The 20,189-nt window shown below is 33.0% G+C and overlaps 1 protein-coding gene across 1 annotated transcript in view; it reads right to left on the reverse strand.

Moving 5' to 3' along the window:
* Nucleotides 1-20,189, reverse strand: part of LOC129231725 (uncharacterized) — a 205,633-nt gene that overhangs the window by 25,793 nt on the left and 159,651 nt on the right. The window contains exons 3-6 of the mRNA XM_054866088.1: nt 11,762-12,102; nt 5,261-5,462; nt 2,556-2,719; nt 1,582-1,746 (exon numbers count right to left, since the gene is read on the reverse strand). Coding sequence (XP_054722063.1) covers nt 1,582-1,746; nt 2,556-2,719; nt 5,261-5,462; nt 11,762-12,102 — 872 coding nt within the window. The remainder of the gene's footprint in view (nt 1-1,581; nt 1,747-2,555; nt 2,720-5,260; nt 5,463-11,761; nt 12,103-20,189) is intronic.

Below are 20,189 nucleotides of genomic sequence, written 5' to 3' on the forward strand. Positions count from 1 at the left end.
ACAATTTCATTTAGGGCTCAATTTGTACCAACATTTTTTTGCAAACTTGCTTTGTAGTTGGCATTTACTGAATACAAATAGTTTTACAGTTTTCACACTTAGAATGCTGGATCAACTGTTTGAACACCCTCGATTATTTCACCTTTTTCTTTATCCTTATCGTCAAAAGCGGGTAGTAAATCTGATATTGAAGAGTTTCGTTATGTGATAAGATGATACAATCGCCACTAACTTCAGGAAAACTTTCAAGAAGAGTGTTGCAGCTCTAGTTCTCAATTGTCATAAAGGAAGATTGGACAATCAGAGAATATCCCTCTCACAGACAAAGGACCAATAGATAGAACATAAAAAATGCCAGAGCAGCTATAAAAAAATTATCTTGTGGGGAAAAAAAGAAATCTTAAAAAAAAAAGTTTGTGTGAGTCTTGTTCATGAAAAATTATTTTGATCAGCTTGTAGAAAAACACATTAAGAGGTCTTTGTGAAAAAAGGTAACATAAAATTTGGAATGTTATAACATTATCAGTATAGCCTTTTTCAGCAAGTAGAAAAGGACGTTGGAGGCAAGAAAACGTATGAAGCGGTCAGCATAAAATGATGGTTCCACTGTAGCAATAAAATAGTAATGTGTACAAAAAATAGAATAGCATGATTTCAATAAAAGAAATTTTGGAATTAGCAAGCTGCTAGTAAAATCGTGAGTATTTGCAAATTTCTGGTCCACAAAATCAATGGTATATGGAATTAAAAATAAGATACCGCGTTGTTAATCCCAGTTTAATTTACCAATATAATAAACTTCCGATCATCTGCAGGTGGCTTATCCATGGCGTAGATTATCTGCAGTCTTTCAAACTTTTGAAAAAAATTTAAAGTTTTTTTTTGTCAATGATTGCCTGAATGTAGATAAATGTACCTATTTTCTCTTAACAAATAAAAAATGTATTTTTCGGCATTCCTATTTTTTTCTCCAACCTCATTTTAACTAAATCTTACATCTAAACTACTTATGCAACTAAACGAGTGACCAGACTAGATTTGTTTGAAATAAACTGCCCTCCCTTCCCCTATGCATTTTTGATGTTACCTAGCTGGATCTGTTTCAGTAAATTTATTCGAATATTTTTTTATGGGTATGTTTGAAATCTGTTCACAGTAATGAACAATCCTTTTTTTAGCTTTTACATACACTGTTATTATTTTTAGCTATAATTTTTATGTAAGCAATCATTGATTTTTTTAAGGTATTGCATATGCTAGTAACATGTTGATTTGTTATGCAGATACTCCACAATATTCACTTATTTGTGGTCACTGTATTCTGAGGATAATCCGGAGTTCACTGTAGTTTTATACGTTACTTGAGAGAAATCTAGTAAAATCACAACTTGTGATATCCCATGCAGCAGTTAACAATGTTTTGAAAAACCCTAGGGCTCCGAGGAACTCATTTTAAAATGCTACCTTTAATACAGACAGAAAATATCAGGATATTGCTGAATTTTAAAAAAAAGAAAGAAAAAAGAAAATGAAAAAACTGGGAGTCATAATCTTTTGAAATTTGAAAAATTGCTCACTTACTTTTAAGCAATGATAATGAGTTTGCTTTCCATTATGGGTACAGCTTCTAAATCTGTCCGAGCAATCATCCATTGGACTATACCGCATGAAGCCATGCTGTAAAGAGTCATCTCTTTTTTTGTGCCACTTAAAGTGTCTGATCATTTCTTCCTTCTTTACAAATACCTAAAATTTCAAAGGAAAAATAGTTAAAAAAATCGAACGACTCAAAATTTTGCTAATATATTTTAATCCTGAAATTCAATAAACATGCAAACTTGAAATTCTTTGCATGACCATGCATTTTTTTGCAATTGTACAGCATTGATTGAATTTTAGTAATTTTCTTCCTTTCAACTTCCTTTTTGGATTTACATTCAATTTCTTAATATAGTTTCATAAAAACTTAAATGTTTTCCTTTTTTGCATTTATACGTAATTTTGTTTATGTGGTTTCTTAAGAACTTAAATGATTTATTTATTTATTTACTTTTAATTTTAAATTTATTTATTATTATTATTGCATTTCTACATGTATGAGAAAAGCATGAAACAAAAATTTGAAAATTTGCCACAGTTAAAAATAAGTTATTCAATGAAAAATTGTAAATGAAAAAAAAAAAAGAAGTTTACAACCCTTTATAAATTTAGAATATCTCTCAAAAACTTCTTTTCACATTCAGAGTTACTCATTTCTAAACAAGCTGCATTATTATGACTTTTTTTAATTTCCGAAAATAAATAAAAATATCAGAAAATAAAAATCACACACACATATACACTCAAAAAATACAAATAAGTACCTTAATGATAATGATGAAAAGGATATTAAGACATTGCTGGTGTGTAAAATGCTTATTACATGCTCTTAATATCACTCTTTTGACAAAACATAATTTATTTTAGATTTTTTTAAAGTTAAGTACTAAAAAAATTACTTTTTTAAAAAAACTGTTAGAATAAATGAGAAGGACTTACATATTTCATTTACTTACTCGAGAATTACAGTCCAGACAGTGAAAATGTTCTCGGTAATTCAGGTCTTTACAATAATTACTTCCACATTCTGTAGCACTAGAAAACCTTTTTACATATCGTGTGTAATCAATAGGACCTAGCTTTTGTTGCTGTTCAACTTTGTATGATGTTGATATAGAACCTATACAATAATTAAGGGGAGAAAATAGTAAATAAACATCAGACTATTATGTTTGAAACACAGAGTGAAAAGTATGTGAATAAATTGTTTTGTATTTTTTTTCCAAATATCATTAATAATACAACAAGCAATTTATACATATACATAAGGGTGGGCTGATTTTTTTTTTCTAACTTCGATGAAGGGTAGTGCGAAAAAGGTGCAATTGGGCAAGCAAAAAGCACCTAAAAAATTTGAAATTTTTGGACAATTTTTTGATCTTGGCCAAATGCTGTTCTTTGAAGTTTTTAGCAAAATTATTTTTTAAAAACTATTTTTCTATTCTTGATGATCTGCTGTGCGGGAAAAAAAATGTCATAATATTTTTGAGGTATGTGGTACAGTCGAACTTGTTTATAATGAGAGCAAAATGACCTTGATATTTATATTTGCTCAAAGACCTTGATATTTATATTTGCTCATTATAACCGGTGCTCATAAAAAAAAGTAGTTCAGAGAAAAAATCAAAACATTCACTCATACACTTACTTTTTTTTCTGACCAAAGAAGTTTGTTAATTTGCTTTGAACTGTGTTATTGTCCCTTTCTCATGTTATTGTTTTCAAAGAATACTCACGGCCTGAAAACTTAAAAAACATCATAAGTTGCACCCTAGTCTCTGAAAAAAGCTTTTCTGCATATGCAAAGAAAAGCCTTTGACTATATGTTGAGGGTTGTTCTGCTTCAAATTCTTCATATTTGTCGGCTTCACAATTTTTTTTCATCTTTATTAACTTGAAATTGAGATACTAAGTGATAAAACTGACATCACACACACAAAAAATATAATTTTCAAATGCTTCCTTGCCCATCACCCCTCAAATGAAGAAAAAAACGGAGGGGTCATAACTTGCTCTCTGGGTTTATGACTCATCTCATCAGTAATCACTAACTTTCGGTTGTTTTCAGAATTTTAAAGGAATTTTTCCAAGAAGGAATAAGCTGAGCAGGAAGTTGATAAGAATTTTATGAATTACAAAAATATTGCTCATTTTGAACAAGGTTTGCTCATTTAAAGCGAGGTTGATAAAAGTTTGGTTGCTCGTTAAATTTTTGGGTTTTTCTGGTGTTTGATTGTCTGAAGTAGATAGAGCAAATATTACTAGCCAGTAGAGCTGAGAAAAGGACATGGTCACCACAAATGAGAAAGCTCTGTGCTTACTGCGTATTCTGGTTAGCTAAAACAAAATCACAGATAACCATGAAAATAAAATTTTCAACCATAAATATCCATTGTGACATTAGGTGAAATTTATAGTACGAACAGTGAAAGGTTTTTCTCATGGTTATGAGAGGCTTTTCTTCAGCAAAACACGATAGGGGAGACCGGGGCTAGTATGCGAAGGGGTAAGTGTGCAAATGTTAAATGATGTGATGCAATTTTCTTTACCAGCACTGTATATACATTATATATCATCACTAGGGGAGAAAATCCAGGCGAGTTTCCAACCTAGACCAAAACGCGAAATGGGAGTTTTATGGGAGCTGCATGAAAATAGATTTTTGTTGAATAGGATTTTAAACATATTTCGGAAATTGCAGTGCAGCACTCTAGCGGTAATGCAGTAAGTGAATATATATGTAGGGGAAGGTAGAGCACCTTGGGACATGGCCCACCTTGGGACACCATAAATTTCAGCTGTAATTTTAAATACAGAAATTAGTTATCTTAGGACATCATCAATGACAGCAAGATCTACTCTTCAGTGTACTTTGGAATTTCTCTCATGAACAGGAAAAGACGGATCTAATTTTCTTTGTTTCGAAAGGTTTGGAGTTGCATTGATGTTTGGTTTCATTATTAAAAAGTTTCAGTAGGAAATGAAATGGTTTCAATCATAGCATGTGGGAATCAAAACATGTCTTTCATAATAATTTTAAGGTTAAAAAATGTACTGTGCTGCAAAATTTAACTTTTAAAAATTTGATGTATAATAACAATCTTAAGTGGGGCAGGTTGGGATACTGTCCCAAGCTGCTCCACCAATGTACAGTACAGAAAAAGCCAATTTCATTGTACTTAATAAATCTGATGAGTTTAAATCAACTAAAAATAGCTGTTGTTCTACAGAAATTTTATTTTTCTTCCTAGATAAAGTATTGAAATATTAAATTAAATGAAATGGTGAGATCTAGAAACGGAAACAGGAAGTTCCCTGCTGTTGATACATCTGTTGTTATTAGCAGCAGAAAATGTTATTAGTAATAAGATTTCAATTATTGAAGTTGACAATTATTAGGATTATTGCTGGTGTCCCAAGGTGCCTCACTTAGTGGGGCAGGTTAGGACGTTGTAATGACTTTTTAATTTTTTTATGAAAATTTAATTTGATGAAATAATGGAGTAAAATAAATTTTTATTGAAGCAAAAATGTTTAAATTGCATGTTGAACTAAGTTTGGTGAAAATTGGTTTGAAAATAAAATTTCTATAAGTCATTATCTAAAAAATGTCCTAAGGTGCCCCACCTTCCCCTATTATATTATATTACATACAACTTACTATTATGATGAGATGAAGACACAACAGGAGATGGAGTGGATGTTACGGATCCTATACCAGATGTTGAGAAATGTGTTGAATCTGAAGACATTGAACTACTCGGAAGTGCCGGCATATGATCCGAAGTAAGCTGTTGAGAAGGAAATTTTGAGCCAAGAGCAGCAATGGTAAATATAGTAGCTACATTTTGAGGCAACATCACCTATAAGGAAATTATTTTCTCATGTAGCACAACAAGTGAAATAATTTCATTTTACTTTTGATTCAATTTTGATCCATTGCTTTTATTCCAGTTTGGCTGGTAGACTTTTTTCTCTAATGCTTGTTTTGAGTTATGAAGCTTCTTAGTTTTTCCAAACTATAATATGATAAACACAGAATTTGACAGTTTATATATGAAGTTAAGCAAGCCTTCCATTCTCTATGTGCAAGCAATAATAGATACTTGAGATATTTTTATACTGCTAGGCAAAATTTAACAAAAACTTACGTTATTCCGTATTTTTATCACATATATCACCTTTTTTTTATGTTATTGATACTTATGCATACAATAATCTATAAAGCAGATTTGCAAGACTTCACCTAACTAGGTCCCGTTGCAATAACATAAATATCAAAATGTGTTATTACTTAAGTATGTAGCATTTGGGGGGGGGGGGGGGGCTAACATCATTGAAAGTCTTCAAGAACTACACTTTTGGAGATCCAATTTCGAAAAATTGCCGGTCCTCTATAAGTTACTTATAAATCATGGATTGCCTACATTCGTAATTTTAAGAGTTCAATTTTGAAAAAATTTGGGAGTAGACCCCAGAATCTCTGTAGTCCCTAACCTTACCAAAAATAGCCTAGAATGCCGTTTTCAGTCTACAAATTTGAAAAACTTCCTGGGATGGGCCTGTAATATTCTCTCTTTCCCTTAAGATCACCAAAGATCATATAAAGCAGCATTTTCAGAACTACATTTTCAAACAATTTCCAAGAGAGTGCTCAAAACCTCTTCTCCCCTACCACTGCTAAAGATAATTAAAATAAATTTTTAAGAATGCAAATTAGAAAAATTTCCTGGTTTATGCTCTTGAATCTCTCCGCGTAACATCACGAAAATATCGTTTTAAAAACTGCGTTTTTAGCTCTACACAATTGCAGAAAAATTGGACAGAGATACCCCAAAACTCCTTCTTCTTAACATAATTGGAAATAATATCTGCACTTTTAAGGTTTCAATTTTGAGAAACAGGCCCTTAATAATATGAATGACAGTTAGAATGCGTTTTTAAGATAACAAGTTAGGAAATTTTTCTAGATGCGCCCTCAGATCTTTACTCCCTCTCTATCATCATCAGAGATCGTCTAAAACTGCATTCTTCAAGCTACAATTTCGAAAATAAGACCGAGGAGCGCCACCGAAACTCTCCTTCCTTAACATCACCAAAGCTCCTCTAAAATGCGGTTTTAAGACTACAAATTTGAAAATTTTCCAGGGGAAAAACTTCTGGACCTCCCTTCTTTCGGAGTTAACACTGCACTTTCAATGTGTGAGTTTCATATATAGCCAATATTTAGATCTATTAATGGCTTCCTCGTAAACCAAAAGCTGAAACTGTTATCTTTCTCTGTATTTAGGATACGCTCACTTGAAATAATTAAGGGGCCGCCAGTTCCTTACACCTCCTACTTTTTTGATTTCGCGACAGATCTCTCTCTCTTTCTACATATATAAACTATATAGTTGCCTCAGAGCAAGTTAGACATCTAACTACAGGAACAACACTAGATACCCTGCCGCTGCTTTGAGGCGACGATTATACGCACGTTTGTTAAGAAAAGAGAAAATTATTGGGAAGGATGTTAAACTTGTGTTGCCTAGTGAAAATTCCTTAAAAAATGCTCTGGCACCCCTGCGCCAATTAATTACCCTTCCCTAATACCCGAAAAAAAGCAAACGTTAACAAGCCAGGGGCGGATACAGGAGGTCATTCACCCTCCAAAACCATGGACAGTATAAGACGAGCCAGTAATACAGCTCTATGCCCCCCACCCCAAAAAAAGTAGTTTTACGGGCAACCCCCTAGCACCCCCTTTTTTTTGATGAACCAGCTATATAAAGAGAGGGAGCAGTGGCGGCTCGTGGCTTAATTTGGTGGGTGGGCCCGTTGTTATCAGGGGCGCCCTGATAGAGGTCATTGTGGCCTCCCAAAAGTTTCTTTGTTTGGCAAATTTGGAGTTCATACAGTTTTTCAGGCCTAATGTATCTTCTAATTATGTTTTAGTATGTGTGCATGCTTTATTTATATCATTTGGTAAATTTCGGAGTTTCATTTTGTGAATAATTGAGAACTCAACCACTCTCCTCTCATCCCAAAAGGTCGGGTTGCCTATGACGATTGTATAAAGTTTTCACAAGAAAAAGGAAAACAGATAAAAGGAAGAGAACTAAGGTGGGCGTGTCAAATAATAAGGCAATGAAGACCAATAGGACCCCCCCCTCCTTTTCCCATACAGAATAGCAAAAATTAGATTGTGACTGGGATCATGCAGCAGCATTAACTTTCACTTTAACATGTTTCGTTATTATATGAGGTAGTGAGAAGCAAACGGATGTAAGTGGACATTTTCAAGTTTTGAGTGAAACGCCTTTAAATATAACTTCCTATGTAGGTATTCATAGATTTTTTTTTCGAAATCATGCTGTAGAACAGCACCTACCAGGGCTACTAGTGCTATGTCTTGCCCTAAGACAGAGGAGAGGTTCACCTACCATTTGTACTGGTTATCTAAAAATTTTTAATTTTGCCACTTACATCCTTTGCTTCTCACTGCCTTGATATTTATCAAACTACGAAACTGGTAACTAATTTTTCTAGAAACAGTTTACTTAATTACCAATAAATTCTTTTTATAAGAAATTTAAATTACTTTTAATTTTCATTGTGTAATAATTTAGGTTTGCTCAGCATTATAATACTCTAGTGTAGATAAGGCATGACAATAAGGCCAACATGATCAAAATTTATTACTTTAACCAAATATCATAGCTTATAAGAAAATTGAAAAAAATTCACCCAATGAAGATTATTTTAGGTGCAGCTTTTAATTCAAAAATTTAAAGTCTTATTATATTAGCACAACACTGAAAACCAACTGAACCTAAATTCAAACTAAAACTTTAAAAATAGCAAACGCCTTTTCGAAAATAAAATGTCCATTCAGAAATTTCGAGAATGCGCTCCAAGTTCCATAAAGAAAAATAAACAAAGTAAAATGGGCATCCCATGCAATGAAATGAGTGAGAACCCAAAATATTGTAAACCCCAGCACCTCATAGTAACAGCCGTTTAAGATTACAGAAAAGGAAAAAAAATGATTAAATCAAAAGAGAGAGAGAGAAAAAGAGAAAGCGATGAGAGAACTTTTCTTTTCCCCAGGGGTGGGCTCCGAAAATTCTGCCCATCGCCTCACTGAAACTTTGTATATAAGCGACCCGAGACGAGACATATTTCTCCCATTGCTTCTACTATTGCTATTGGATGAAGATATTTCTCGAGGGGGCAGGAAGGGAGCCGGCCCTTGGCCCCCATGGTGATGTTGCTTGCCGCTTTCGTTACTTTGATTTAATGCTCGCAGTTGGTTAAGTTGCGAGTCGCCATTAAAATGGCCTAAAGAATCATTCTTGAAGCCTGTCGCTATTTGATGGAAAAGGAACACTTTTTTCTTATATTAGCGATTAGCAGAGTGCTAGAAATTTAAAATCAGTTTCATGCCCTGATTTTATTTAACACTGAAACACAAAAGACATTTTTAAATAATCTAATTATGCACTATTTTGTCGGGTGGGCCTGGCCCATGGTGACGAGCCACCACTGAGAGGGAGCACAATAGTTCGCCTTGCACGCAGACACTCAGATACCTAGTGACGGGCCTGGGAGTATGCTGTTCAGTTTTGGTTTCCTTATCTCAGGAAAGATATTTCTGTATTGGAAAGGGTTCAAAGAAGGACAACTAGACTAGTAAGGGGAGTTTCAGATTTAGATTATGATACCAGACTTAAAAGGCTCAATATGTATAGCCTGGAGCAAGAGTCAGAGAGGCATGATTCAGTTGCTCAAATTTATCAAAATAAAAAAGATGATAATGTGTTAAATTTTTGCAAGGACAGCAGGACGAGGGGTCATTGTTTTAAGCTATTAAAATCTCAGGCTAAGGAGGAAATTAGGAAATTTTACTACTTTAGTTGGGTTGTGGGCACTTGGAACAGCTTACCGGAAGAGGGAGTACTGAGCAAGGGGGTGGATAGCTTTAAGAGGACCATTGATCTTCATTGGGGACTAATAAACTGACTAGGACCAGCCTAGCTGGGCCCAAAGCCTGTTGCTGGTTGTCACATTTGTATTTGGTCGATTTAGAGGAAAAACTCATTAAGTGCATAATTTTAAGTCGATTTTGAGGTGTTAGCACATTTGGTTACTAAAAGTTGGGATGATTAATCCAAAATTACAATAATGCAGACATAAAACATAACTTGAATCATCAAGAAAAAAAATATTGCAATAAAAAATCACCCATAGTTTTTTTTAATAACTATGTTTTAAATGTTTTCCACATTTCCAGAAATTAATCAAAGTGCACTCAGTGTGTTTTTCCTTCAAACTGACGATTTTTATTTGCATAACTTATATTGCTTTTGACAGTATGTTTCATGTCTCATCTCATTTGAAGTAAGTAAGAGAGTATATGCTGGTATTTTATTCTTCGGCAGTATTTGCAGTTTAGCATGAAAAATGATCAAAAATTATTTATGGCATAATGTGAAAAAAACAAGTAATTAATCAAAATGAAGCACAAAAATAACAAATAATACATCTCAAAAAACTATTTCAAGGCCCTTCATCAGGACACGGGTGGTCAACACACACACAACAGCAAATCAATGAATGAAAGTTTAGTGGACTAATATAACTTTTCTGCTGGTTGTTTCAGAGCATTCTTACAGCAATTAAGTGGTTACCTTGTAGCCTTGAAATAGCAATTTAGAGTTTTGTTCAAGATTTGTGTTTTTATTTACAATAATTATTGATCTCATTAATTTGGAGTTTGTTAATTGGGTATTCCCCCACTCCCATCCCACCAGGGCTAGCTCTAGTAGTTTTTCCATCTTTAAAAGTAGTCGCAATGAACAGTGAGACATTTGTCCCATTGAGAAACAAGTCGTGTGATTCCAGTATCATAAAACTCCTTAGGCTGCTGATTTATATAGTCTGTAACCGACTCCTTCACGTGTTATCTGACACAAATCGGGTATCCTTGAGATGTTTTTTCAGTTTCCTGAAAATGTGAAAGTTGCATGGCAACAAATCTGGGCTGTATGGTGGATGTTGCAGCGTTTTCCACTTGAACTTTGTTCATGTCTAATCAGCTCATCCATCTGTTCAATCGTGTCAGAAGGGATTGCAAGGTGGCTTTGGTTCCATCTTGGATCGTCTTCGCAACTTTCACGTTTGCTCCAACTCACAGTGGGCAATGAGAATGTTCACCGTACACGACAATCATGAGGGGACTAATTTCTTGTTCGGAAACTGCTTCAGCTCTTAAATATCAGACCTGAAGCAGTTTCTCTTTTGAAGCATCCCTTGTGTCATGCTACTGTCTTCAGTCCAGAATATGAGAGCCTTAAAGAACTTTAACTTCACATTTTCGTAAATGAAGGATGTCTTTGTGCTAAGAGCATGAGTTGCAGATAATGGACCTAACCATTCTTGCACAGGGGGAAGGAGGGGGGGGGGGTTGACTCACTTTCATTTGACTCGCCCTCGTATATATATATATAGATTTAATCACTGAGCATACTCGACGTATTGCTGCAATTTGAGCAGCCAAAAAAAAAAAAAAAACTTAATAGAAAAATTTCAGTGTTTTTGTTTTTTAGCCTCTTTACATTTTGCCATTACGAAATTTGATGCACCTAAAATCTAGTCACCCTAGGCGGTGGACTAGGTCGCCTACCCCAGGAGCCAGGCCCACACCCCACCCGGCACAAAAATGTAAGTTTGGATGTGTTTCATTGCACATGGGTTGAGAGGGTACTTTTACATTAATGGTTACATCAAATGCCTGTGATTGTCACAAAAAGTTCAACCATAGATGAGTTGATATACCAATGAAAATTTCAGTTTTGTTCAGGATGAAATGCTTACTTTTTCTTTTTTTAAAAATTGTTTTAACATTTACAGCGATGAATGAAATAAATTTTGTATCTAGAAATATAGGTACTTTTTATTTTAATCATTGTGCAATGTGCGTGTTTATTTGAAATGAAAAAGTACATTGAGAAAATGATCAAAGGTCTGTAATAAAAATTAGTCTTTATTAAATTATTAGTCTAAATTCATGTTATGATAGTTGCTGCTGGACTATGGCAACAACCTAGTGGCTACAGGTCCTTGGCCACTCCTAATTTGCATTTTTACCAATAATATAAAAATAAAGAAAATTATTTACCTGTGGGTTAGGGATAACACTATTTGAAGGCATGGATGTCAATCTGGGAACATTATTCAACATTTTGGCCCGAAGGGATTCAAACATATTTACATTGGAGCTTTGTATTTGATGAGATACAGCTGAAATATTATTTTGTTCAGATGTGGGAGGCCAAGGATTTTCTACAAAATGATTAGAAGGTTCTTTAGAAAACTGATGAGCTAGTCGGGCTTGATGAATGGCTTCCACATGTGCTGCCTGTTGTTGTATGAGTTGTAAAGTGTTGCTTGTTGTTGGATAGCCACCTAAAGCTGCCAAGCAGGATAATTGTTGAGGCGCCATGGAATCTAAAATTTTACCTGAAAAAAAAAGGGAACATAAGTCCTGCAAAATTGAATTAATTTTTTTTTATAGTATAAAACAAGCAGAAATGTAAGTAGTAGGAATGTGTTGTCTTTCCTTTTATAAAAAAAAAACTTAAATCTGTAATTAATGTTGACTTAGTTACCAAAGTTAGGGCATATAGGGTAAATATGGACATTAAACAACAGTTCAAACTTATTTGTAAAGTATGATATGGTAAAGGAGTTCAGGTATTTTAGAAGATTGCGTTTTAGTTTAAAATGGTAACATGTTTGCAAAGATTCTATCAGGACACACGAAAACAACAAATAAATAAATGTTTCCTAACAAACTACATACCTAATGTGTTTCTAATAAATACTATATTAGAAAATTAGATTAAATATGTACTATTATTGTGAAAACATTAACTGAGCATCCATTGTTTTCTGAATAATTGGGAAACAAATAGTAAAAAGCAGGATTTTTGCTAGAAAATATACTATTGTGCAGAAGCAATAAGTAGTTAACACAATACTTGTAGCTGAAAAACTTTTGCTTACAACCTAAAACACACAACTTTATGCATTGATAAAAGCGTTATTTTATATTCCCGAAACACAGATATAGTTTTTTTGTTTTGCAATTTGTGCTTTAAAACGCTGCTTTACTCATAACTGAAAATTTTGCTAGCATAAAACAAATAATATTTAATTTACTTTTTCCTAACAAAGCTTACTGAAGAAAAATATTTGTTTTTAAAGCAAAAATTTAGCAATTTTAAGCATTACGATGAGGTAAACAATTTTTTTATTTCCTATGATCATCATACAACAACATATAGACGCTCTTAGAAAAAACAAAATAATTAATCACACATTAGAAAGGTAGGAAAAGACAACTTTGTCATCGGTGCTGAAATCTTTTCAAAATTCAGTGATTTTATATACTTTACCATGGGTACGGTATTTATTCTTATATCCCACACCGTTTCACAACATTACGAGACCCTAACACGAGAAAAATGTTCAAACATTGCTGTTTTCAAACGCACTAACCAGGCTGATACTCAAATACAAACCAAAAATGCATAAAAAATAACTTTAAACAATGATTAAAATGTAACAGTTTAATATTAAGAGAGAAAAGCATTTTTATCTTCATTTGCGAAACCACATTCACTTTTTAAACTAGCCACTGCTGCAGCTGCAAAATGTAAACAAAAGAAACGTCATCAAAGGGAAAAAAAATGTCAGATATTCAAGATACTATTTAGTGGCGCCATCTATTAGGAAAGAGCAAGTATAAAAGAATTCAGCAACCGCATATTTGGACGCAACATTTACAAAGCTTTCAGAATGACTCACTAAAAGAAACTGAGCATTAAATTAAATTAAATTAAAATTAATCCCTTCAAATAACATAATCTATAAATATATTGAATTAAATTCAATAAAATCAAGAACGAACAGCAAATTCATCAATATTATCGCGCAGATAAATTATTCTTCCTTTAACTTTTCATAGCGTAAAATATTTTCTTTTTCACAAATAATCACTCGATAAAATTGTTTTCCACTTAAATTCCAAGCATTTATATTTTCCAAGTTTCCATTCACACCACTTTAATTAATTTGTATTACATTATTATTTAACACTTTTCACATTAAAAGAAATAATAAATTTTTAACCAATTTTGAAGGAATAAAAATGAACACTACTTCAAGAATATTTATTAACTTTTCGCTAAAGATTACTCTTGCAACAATAGTTAACCAAAAAAAAAACAAGTCATAAGGCCAAATTTGCAATAAAAATTGTGCAATTGCAAATTTTGCGCTAAAGGACTTGCATGAACTCAAGACAATGTTTGTTGATGACTTTTTACAGTAAAATCAGTATTTAAAGTTTTTAGTTTTTATTGGTATCTTACCCACAAGCGCGTGAAGATTTACTTCCCAACAAAATACGATTTAAAGACACTTTACAAATATAAGTAAAATAATTCAAAAAATATTATTTTTTTCAGCAATGAATTAGCGATGTTAATTAAAATGAATTGCAATAAAGTAGCATAAACTAGCTATAATATTAAATAACTAATATATTACCATTAATGCGTAAATGCTCGAATAATTCTATGTCCCCCCCTCAATATGTGATTTAACAAATATATATTCATAATTGAGCCCTATCAGGGTACGGTTTATTACCTGTTCGTTTGAAAGATGATTGGTATTGATGCCAGAAATCAAAGAATTAACAATTCTTTGATTTCGTGATAACGTTTTAAAACAAATGAAAAAACAGTTTAAAAAGCATTTTTAAGTCTTCGAAAAAAATAAAATAATTGAAATTACCGATACCGTTCTGCCATAGTTTACGTTTTTCAAACTAAATTAGATAAAATTAAAATACTTTTCATTTTTTTATTACTGCATTGGACCATAAATATAGAATTGAATTTTACTTTTTACGTATTTTTTAGTATGTATCTGTGAAACCAAAGTTAGTTATTTTTATATTTTCAATGACAATATCATGTTTTTCCATTAAAAAATAGTTATTTGCATCCACCTTAAGACAAATAAATGTTTTCCGCGGCAAAAAAAAAAAAAAAAAAAAGGTTGAGGTCCAAAGAAGAAGAGTTAAATTTCAGGTTCGTCTATGAGCAGGAAGGAGCAAAATTCTGCCCTGTCTGTGTGTGTAGATTCCAGTATTCCCAGTGTGTGTATTACTCTTGCAACAATAGTTAACCAAAAAAAAAACAAGTCATAAGGCCAAATTTGCAATAAAAATTGTGCAATTGCAAATTTTGCGCTAAAGGACTTGCATGAACTCAAGACAATGTTTGTTGATGACTTTTTACAGTAAAATCAGTATTTAAAGTTTTTAGTTTTTATTGGTATCTTACCCACAAGCGCGTGAAGATTTACTTCCCAACAAAATACGATTTAAAGACACTTTACAAATATAAGTAAAATAATTCAAAAAATATTATTTTTTTCAGCAATGAATTAGCGATGTTAATTAAAATGAATTGCAATAAAGTAGCATAAACTAGCTATAATATTAAATAACTAATATATTACCATTAATGCGTAAATGCTCGAATAATTCTATGTCCCCCCTCAATATGTGATTTAACAAATATATATTCATAATTGAGCCCTATCAGGGTACGGTTTATTACCTGTTCGTTTGAAAGATGATTGGTATTGATGCCAGAAATCAAAGAATTAACAATTCTTTGATTTCGTGATAACGTTTTAAAACAAATGAAAAAACAGTTTAAAAAGCATTTTTAAGTCTTCGAAAAAAATAAAATAATTGAAATTACCGATACCGTTCTGCCATAGTTTACGTTTTTCAAACTAAATTAGATAAAATTAAAATACTTTTCATTTTTTTATTACTGCATTGGACCATAAATATAGAATTGAATTTTACTTTTTACGTATTTTTTAGTATGTATCTGTGAAACCAAAGTTAGTTATTTTTATATTTTCAATGACAATATCATGTTTTTCCATTAAAAAATAGTTATTTGCATCCACCTTAAGACAAATAAATGTTTTCCGCGGCAAAAAAAAAAAAAAAAAAAAAGGTTGAGGTCCAAAGAAGAGTTAAATTTCAGGTTCGTCTATGAGCAGGAAGGAGCAAAATTCTGCCCTGTCTGTGTGTGTAGATTCCAGTCGTTTCAATCGACATTTTATAGAGGTCAAGAACAATACTTATTTGTTTTCGCTGTACATACAAATGACTTATATCGAGTACTTTTTCCAAAGTTGTAAAGGAGTACCGTTAAGCGTGTACTTCTTTTTGACGCAAAGTGCGTTCCAAATGAAAGTCGCTGTGCATCCTTCCTGTTTCGTAGCGTGAAAAATGATGAAAAATGACAGCATTCCTGGCTCCAAACCCACTATTTTACCCACATTAAGATGGTCCATTCTGTGCAGTAAAAAAGTCGCGCGAATAAAAAATGAAACGGACTAACACTGAAGGATGAGAAGAATGTGGAAAAAGTTCTATTTTTATCGCTGGGACCCAATTTCAAGCCCTTTCAGCAGATTTTTGAATGCATTATTAGATAAAAGTGGAAAGCTACTGTTGTAGGTTTGGTAGACCGCCAACAGCGAAGATTCGGAGAGCCATTTTAACAATGCATCGAGACAACAGTAAAGGTCCTATATTAAGAAATACTCCGGTATGCAATACTCTGGCTTTGGCAGAGGGACAAAGAACGGGTTTTATTTAATGGAAATGTCTCGCAGCACATACATACAAACTATGCTTCAAACTGCCATTTAACTAAAAGAAAAGGAGGAGGCACAAACACACGACTTTTTTTTATTATTATTTTATCCCTCCCTTCACCGTATATCAAGATTACTTTGAAGAGTTACGAAGTTAAGAGATTTATTTATCTATACGGGGCTTTTTAATGCACTTGTATTTGAGCAGGACTTTTCTTCACGGAGCCTGTCACAGTCACGAAGTAAAATCTTTCCTATCCCCTCCCCCTTAACTTTAATTTTGTCGAATTAAATTTTTCACTCACGGCTCTTTAACTTCTTGTTCTACTTTTAGCTCCCTACTTGGCACTTATGGTAGGTTAATACAGTACTGGATATACATTAGGGTGGTTCAAAAAAAAATTTTTTTCAAGCTAAAATCGAGGACGCTCCCTATTTTTTTACTTACTAATAGTATTATGCTGTAAAAGTTTTAGCTTCTTACTCAAAATTTAAGAGGATGCTCAATGACCCCTTAATTTAACATTAGCCATAGTATAGAAAATACTACAAGGTTAGAAGCATTTAATTTCCCCAGTTGCTTTTTTTTTTTTTGCACATAATTATTTTAATGCAATGTACATGCATATTACTAGTGTATATTATAATATGCAGCATTGTTTTCTTTTTTTCAGATCAATGTTTTTTTAATCCCCCTCCAAACAGGTGTGAAGTTTGATGGAGGGGGTTGAGCACCGTCTTTCCGTTGAAATGGGAAGCTGAAATTCCTCCAGTATATTACTAGCCACAAGTCTAAAAATATTGAGTGGTGTCTCGTTATCTGGGAGAAACTTTTTATTTTTTTTAACATATATTTTTGAACTACCCTAATATAAATATTCGGCGAATGCATATTCCGCGAAGAATAAATTTATTTTGTGTTGAACACATTACACTTTTACAATTATAACTTGATAATAATTTGAACTTGAATTGAAATTATAACTTGATTATAACTTGATATTGAGTGAACGCATTCTCTAACTTCTTAACGGCTTTCATCACAGTTATATTTAAAAACGTTTATCATACCTTTAAAAAAAAAAAAAAAAAAAAAAAAAAAAAAAAAAAAAAAAACACTCAATGCCACAACACGACGAAAAGGGAAATGGAAGAAAGGCATGCTGTATGTCTTCTTACGAGTTTAATTTCCCGAATTTTCATGATACTCGTCACAGCCTACAATTTTTCATCATAATTTCGTCAGGTTGATGATGAAAGGAAGAACGCATGCGTGTAGATTTTACTGTGAAAGTACGAAATCAGGGATTCAATGTCGACGACTTTCATCGGTGATTGTCGACATTCACACGGCAAAGACATTGTCAAAAAACCGAATATTTCGGTGAATCACCGGTGAAAGTCGACTTTCTCCAATCTCGGTCTTTTACACACCCGAACTTTAATTTTTGGGAAGGGGTAAATCTCAATTTTCCGAATGAAACGCCAAATTTGTACCAAATGATAAAAACGAGTGCGAAAATTGCGCACAACTCAAAATTTAGTGAAAAGTTACGAACTATTGACTAAAAGTCTAAATTTCATGCTCTTTCTTGCCACAAAACGCGCACAAAGCTAGCTTACGTAACATGTGCGTGGTGGAGTAAAAACGATATAGTCAACAGTGACACATCATTAAAAGTTCGTAATTTAGAAGATAAATTTTCGAACTTTGCATTATTAATTTAAACAACAAAAACTAACCATTAAACATCACATTATAAATGTTTTGCTCGTATTGTTATATTTGAGACTAAATCACTTAAAACTACTATTGCGTAAAACCTAGATTTTCTCCAATGCTGTATTTTTATTACTTTCCTTGCCAGGGTACGACATGCCAACATCTAATGAGAAGACGAGTTAGACATCGTTAAAAAAAATGTAACATTGTCTAAATTTGCCAAATTTTCAGACAAAATTTGCCAAAAAAGGAATTTTTTTGGGAGGTCCTCCCATCATTCCCTGCTTTCACGGTAACCTAGACAGAGCTTTGGAGTGCTAAAAAGTAAATACTTTACAAACCGTGCATAAAAGAAGCATTTGCATGCTCTTAATTAGCACGCATGCTCCATAGAGTGTTTTTTTTTTTTTAATTGATTAAAAATAACAAAATTTCATCACATGCATATGCACATTCGATCCGATTGAGCAAGATTCCCCCTTCCCCTCCATCCCATCCTCTTCCGTCGTTGAAGTCGTCTTAAAAAATATTTTAATCCGACCAAGGTACTTCAGTCAAATCGTTATACTTATAGATAGTTGATGATATGTGGCTAGCATTTTAGCATTCATTGATAATGAATCAAAAACACAGATCTAATGTTATTAAGTTCTCGCGTATCTCACTCGCTCACTTATTACAACAAAAGATTACTGCTAATATTTCCCAAATAAATAATACTGTGTGAAAATCCTTCTGATTTATAATATCGAACATAAATTAATGAATATACAAACAAAAGTGAGTGAAATATAGAATAAACAATTGATCGATATTATTAATAAAATGCATTTCTTTTGTGAATTTTTGTTCCAATGTTTGGAATGATCAAGATAATAAGTTTCGAAATTCCCGGGCATTTCAAAGCCATCCGTTTTCAAACGATTGCTTGATAAGTTTATTTTCCGACTTTACAAAGCATTATTCTTCTTTACAGCTGCATAACAAGAGCTGAGCTAAAGGTATACCAACGGAAAGTATAATTTGTTTCTTTCAATTTCTTTTCTTAATATGTTAATGGACCAGAATATTTTCAAAGCATTATACTGCCCTCCCGCTTTGTGTAAAGAACGACGTAATTAACCCTTGACCCTCCGAGGAGCAAAATATAATTAACCACTCTATCGTTAAAATCAGGGAGCAGATATATCGGCTGATTATTATTTCTACATATATTTCGAAATCTAATGCAATTGTTCTGCTCTTAAGCCGTTTTCAAAACAACGGAAAATGAAATTGCTGGCCGGAGTAAAAACGCTTAATTGCCTTGCAAATAAATGATCGTTATCTGCTACTATGTCACAAAAGGCTCCTATTGTGTCAAATTAGTTTATACTTTATTGAGAAACATAGGTGTCTCTCGAGGTTGATTCTCCGCAGAACTGCTGCCTTTTAAATCTCGGCGAATGTGAAAACAAGAATGTCAAGGATACGATCATTTTATGATTAAAGCAAATCATTTCTCGTGCCTTCATGCAAGATGAATTGTTGCAAGCCATTCACGAAATATATGAATTTCATAACTTGTTATTCAAGAATATATATGCATATATATATATTACATTTGACTCACCTTCCGACGGTCTATAAACGTCAAGACATGTTATTAAAAAATATCTTTTAAAAAGCTAAGTAAATGCGTGACGTTACTATCATGTATACATGACGTGATACTTTACAAAATGTACTTTAAGCCTTGAACATGATAATGTGATCTTCAAGGTCGGATTCAACTTCTGGTTTTGGAGGGAGTCATCAAAAAAATATTGCGCAAATTGGAAGAGTTGGGGGAGAGGAGAATTTTAGAGACAGAAAGGGGTCTGGTGGTTCCCTCGGTAATTTACGGAAATCAGTCTCAAAAATGCAGTTTTCTGCTATTATTGGTCACGTCGAGAGGGGTCACATCCCCTATGACCCCTTAAAATACAACCATCTGCTTTTTTCTTAGCAGTTGGCTTGTCCAATTCTCACTAACAAATATAAATTCCAACAATGCATTTGTATTTGAAACGGAATTTATTACAACCCCTCCCCACTGAAAAATAAATCACAATAAGGTAGTATGTCGAAAAAAGTAACTGGGGTG

Source organism: Uloborus diversus, chromosome 10, assembly GCF_026930045.1.
Source record: "Uloborus diversus isolate 005 chromosome 10, Udiv.v.3.1, whole genome shotgun sequence".
Taxonomy (NCBI): Eukaryota; Metazoa; Arthropoda; class Arachnida; order Araneae; family Uloboridae; genus Uloborus; species Uloborus diversus.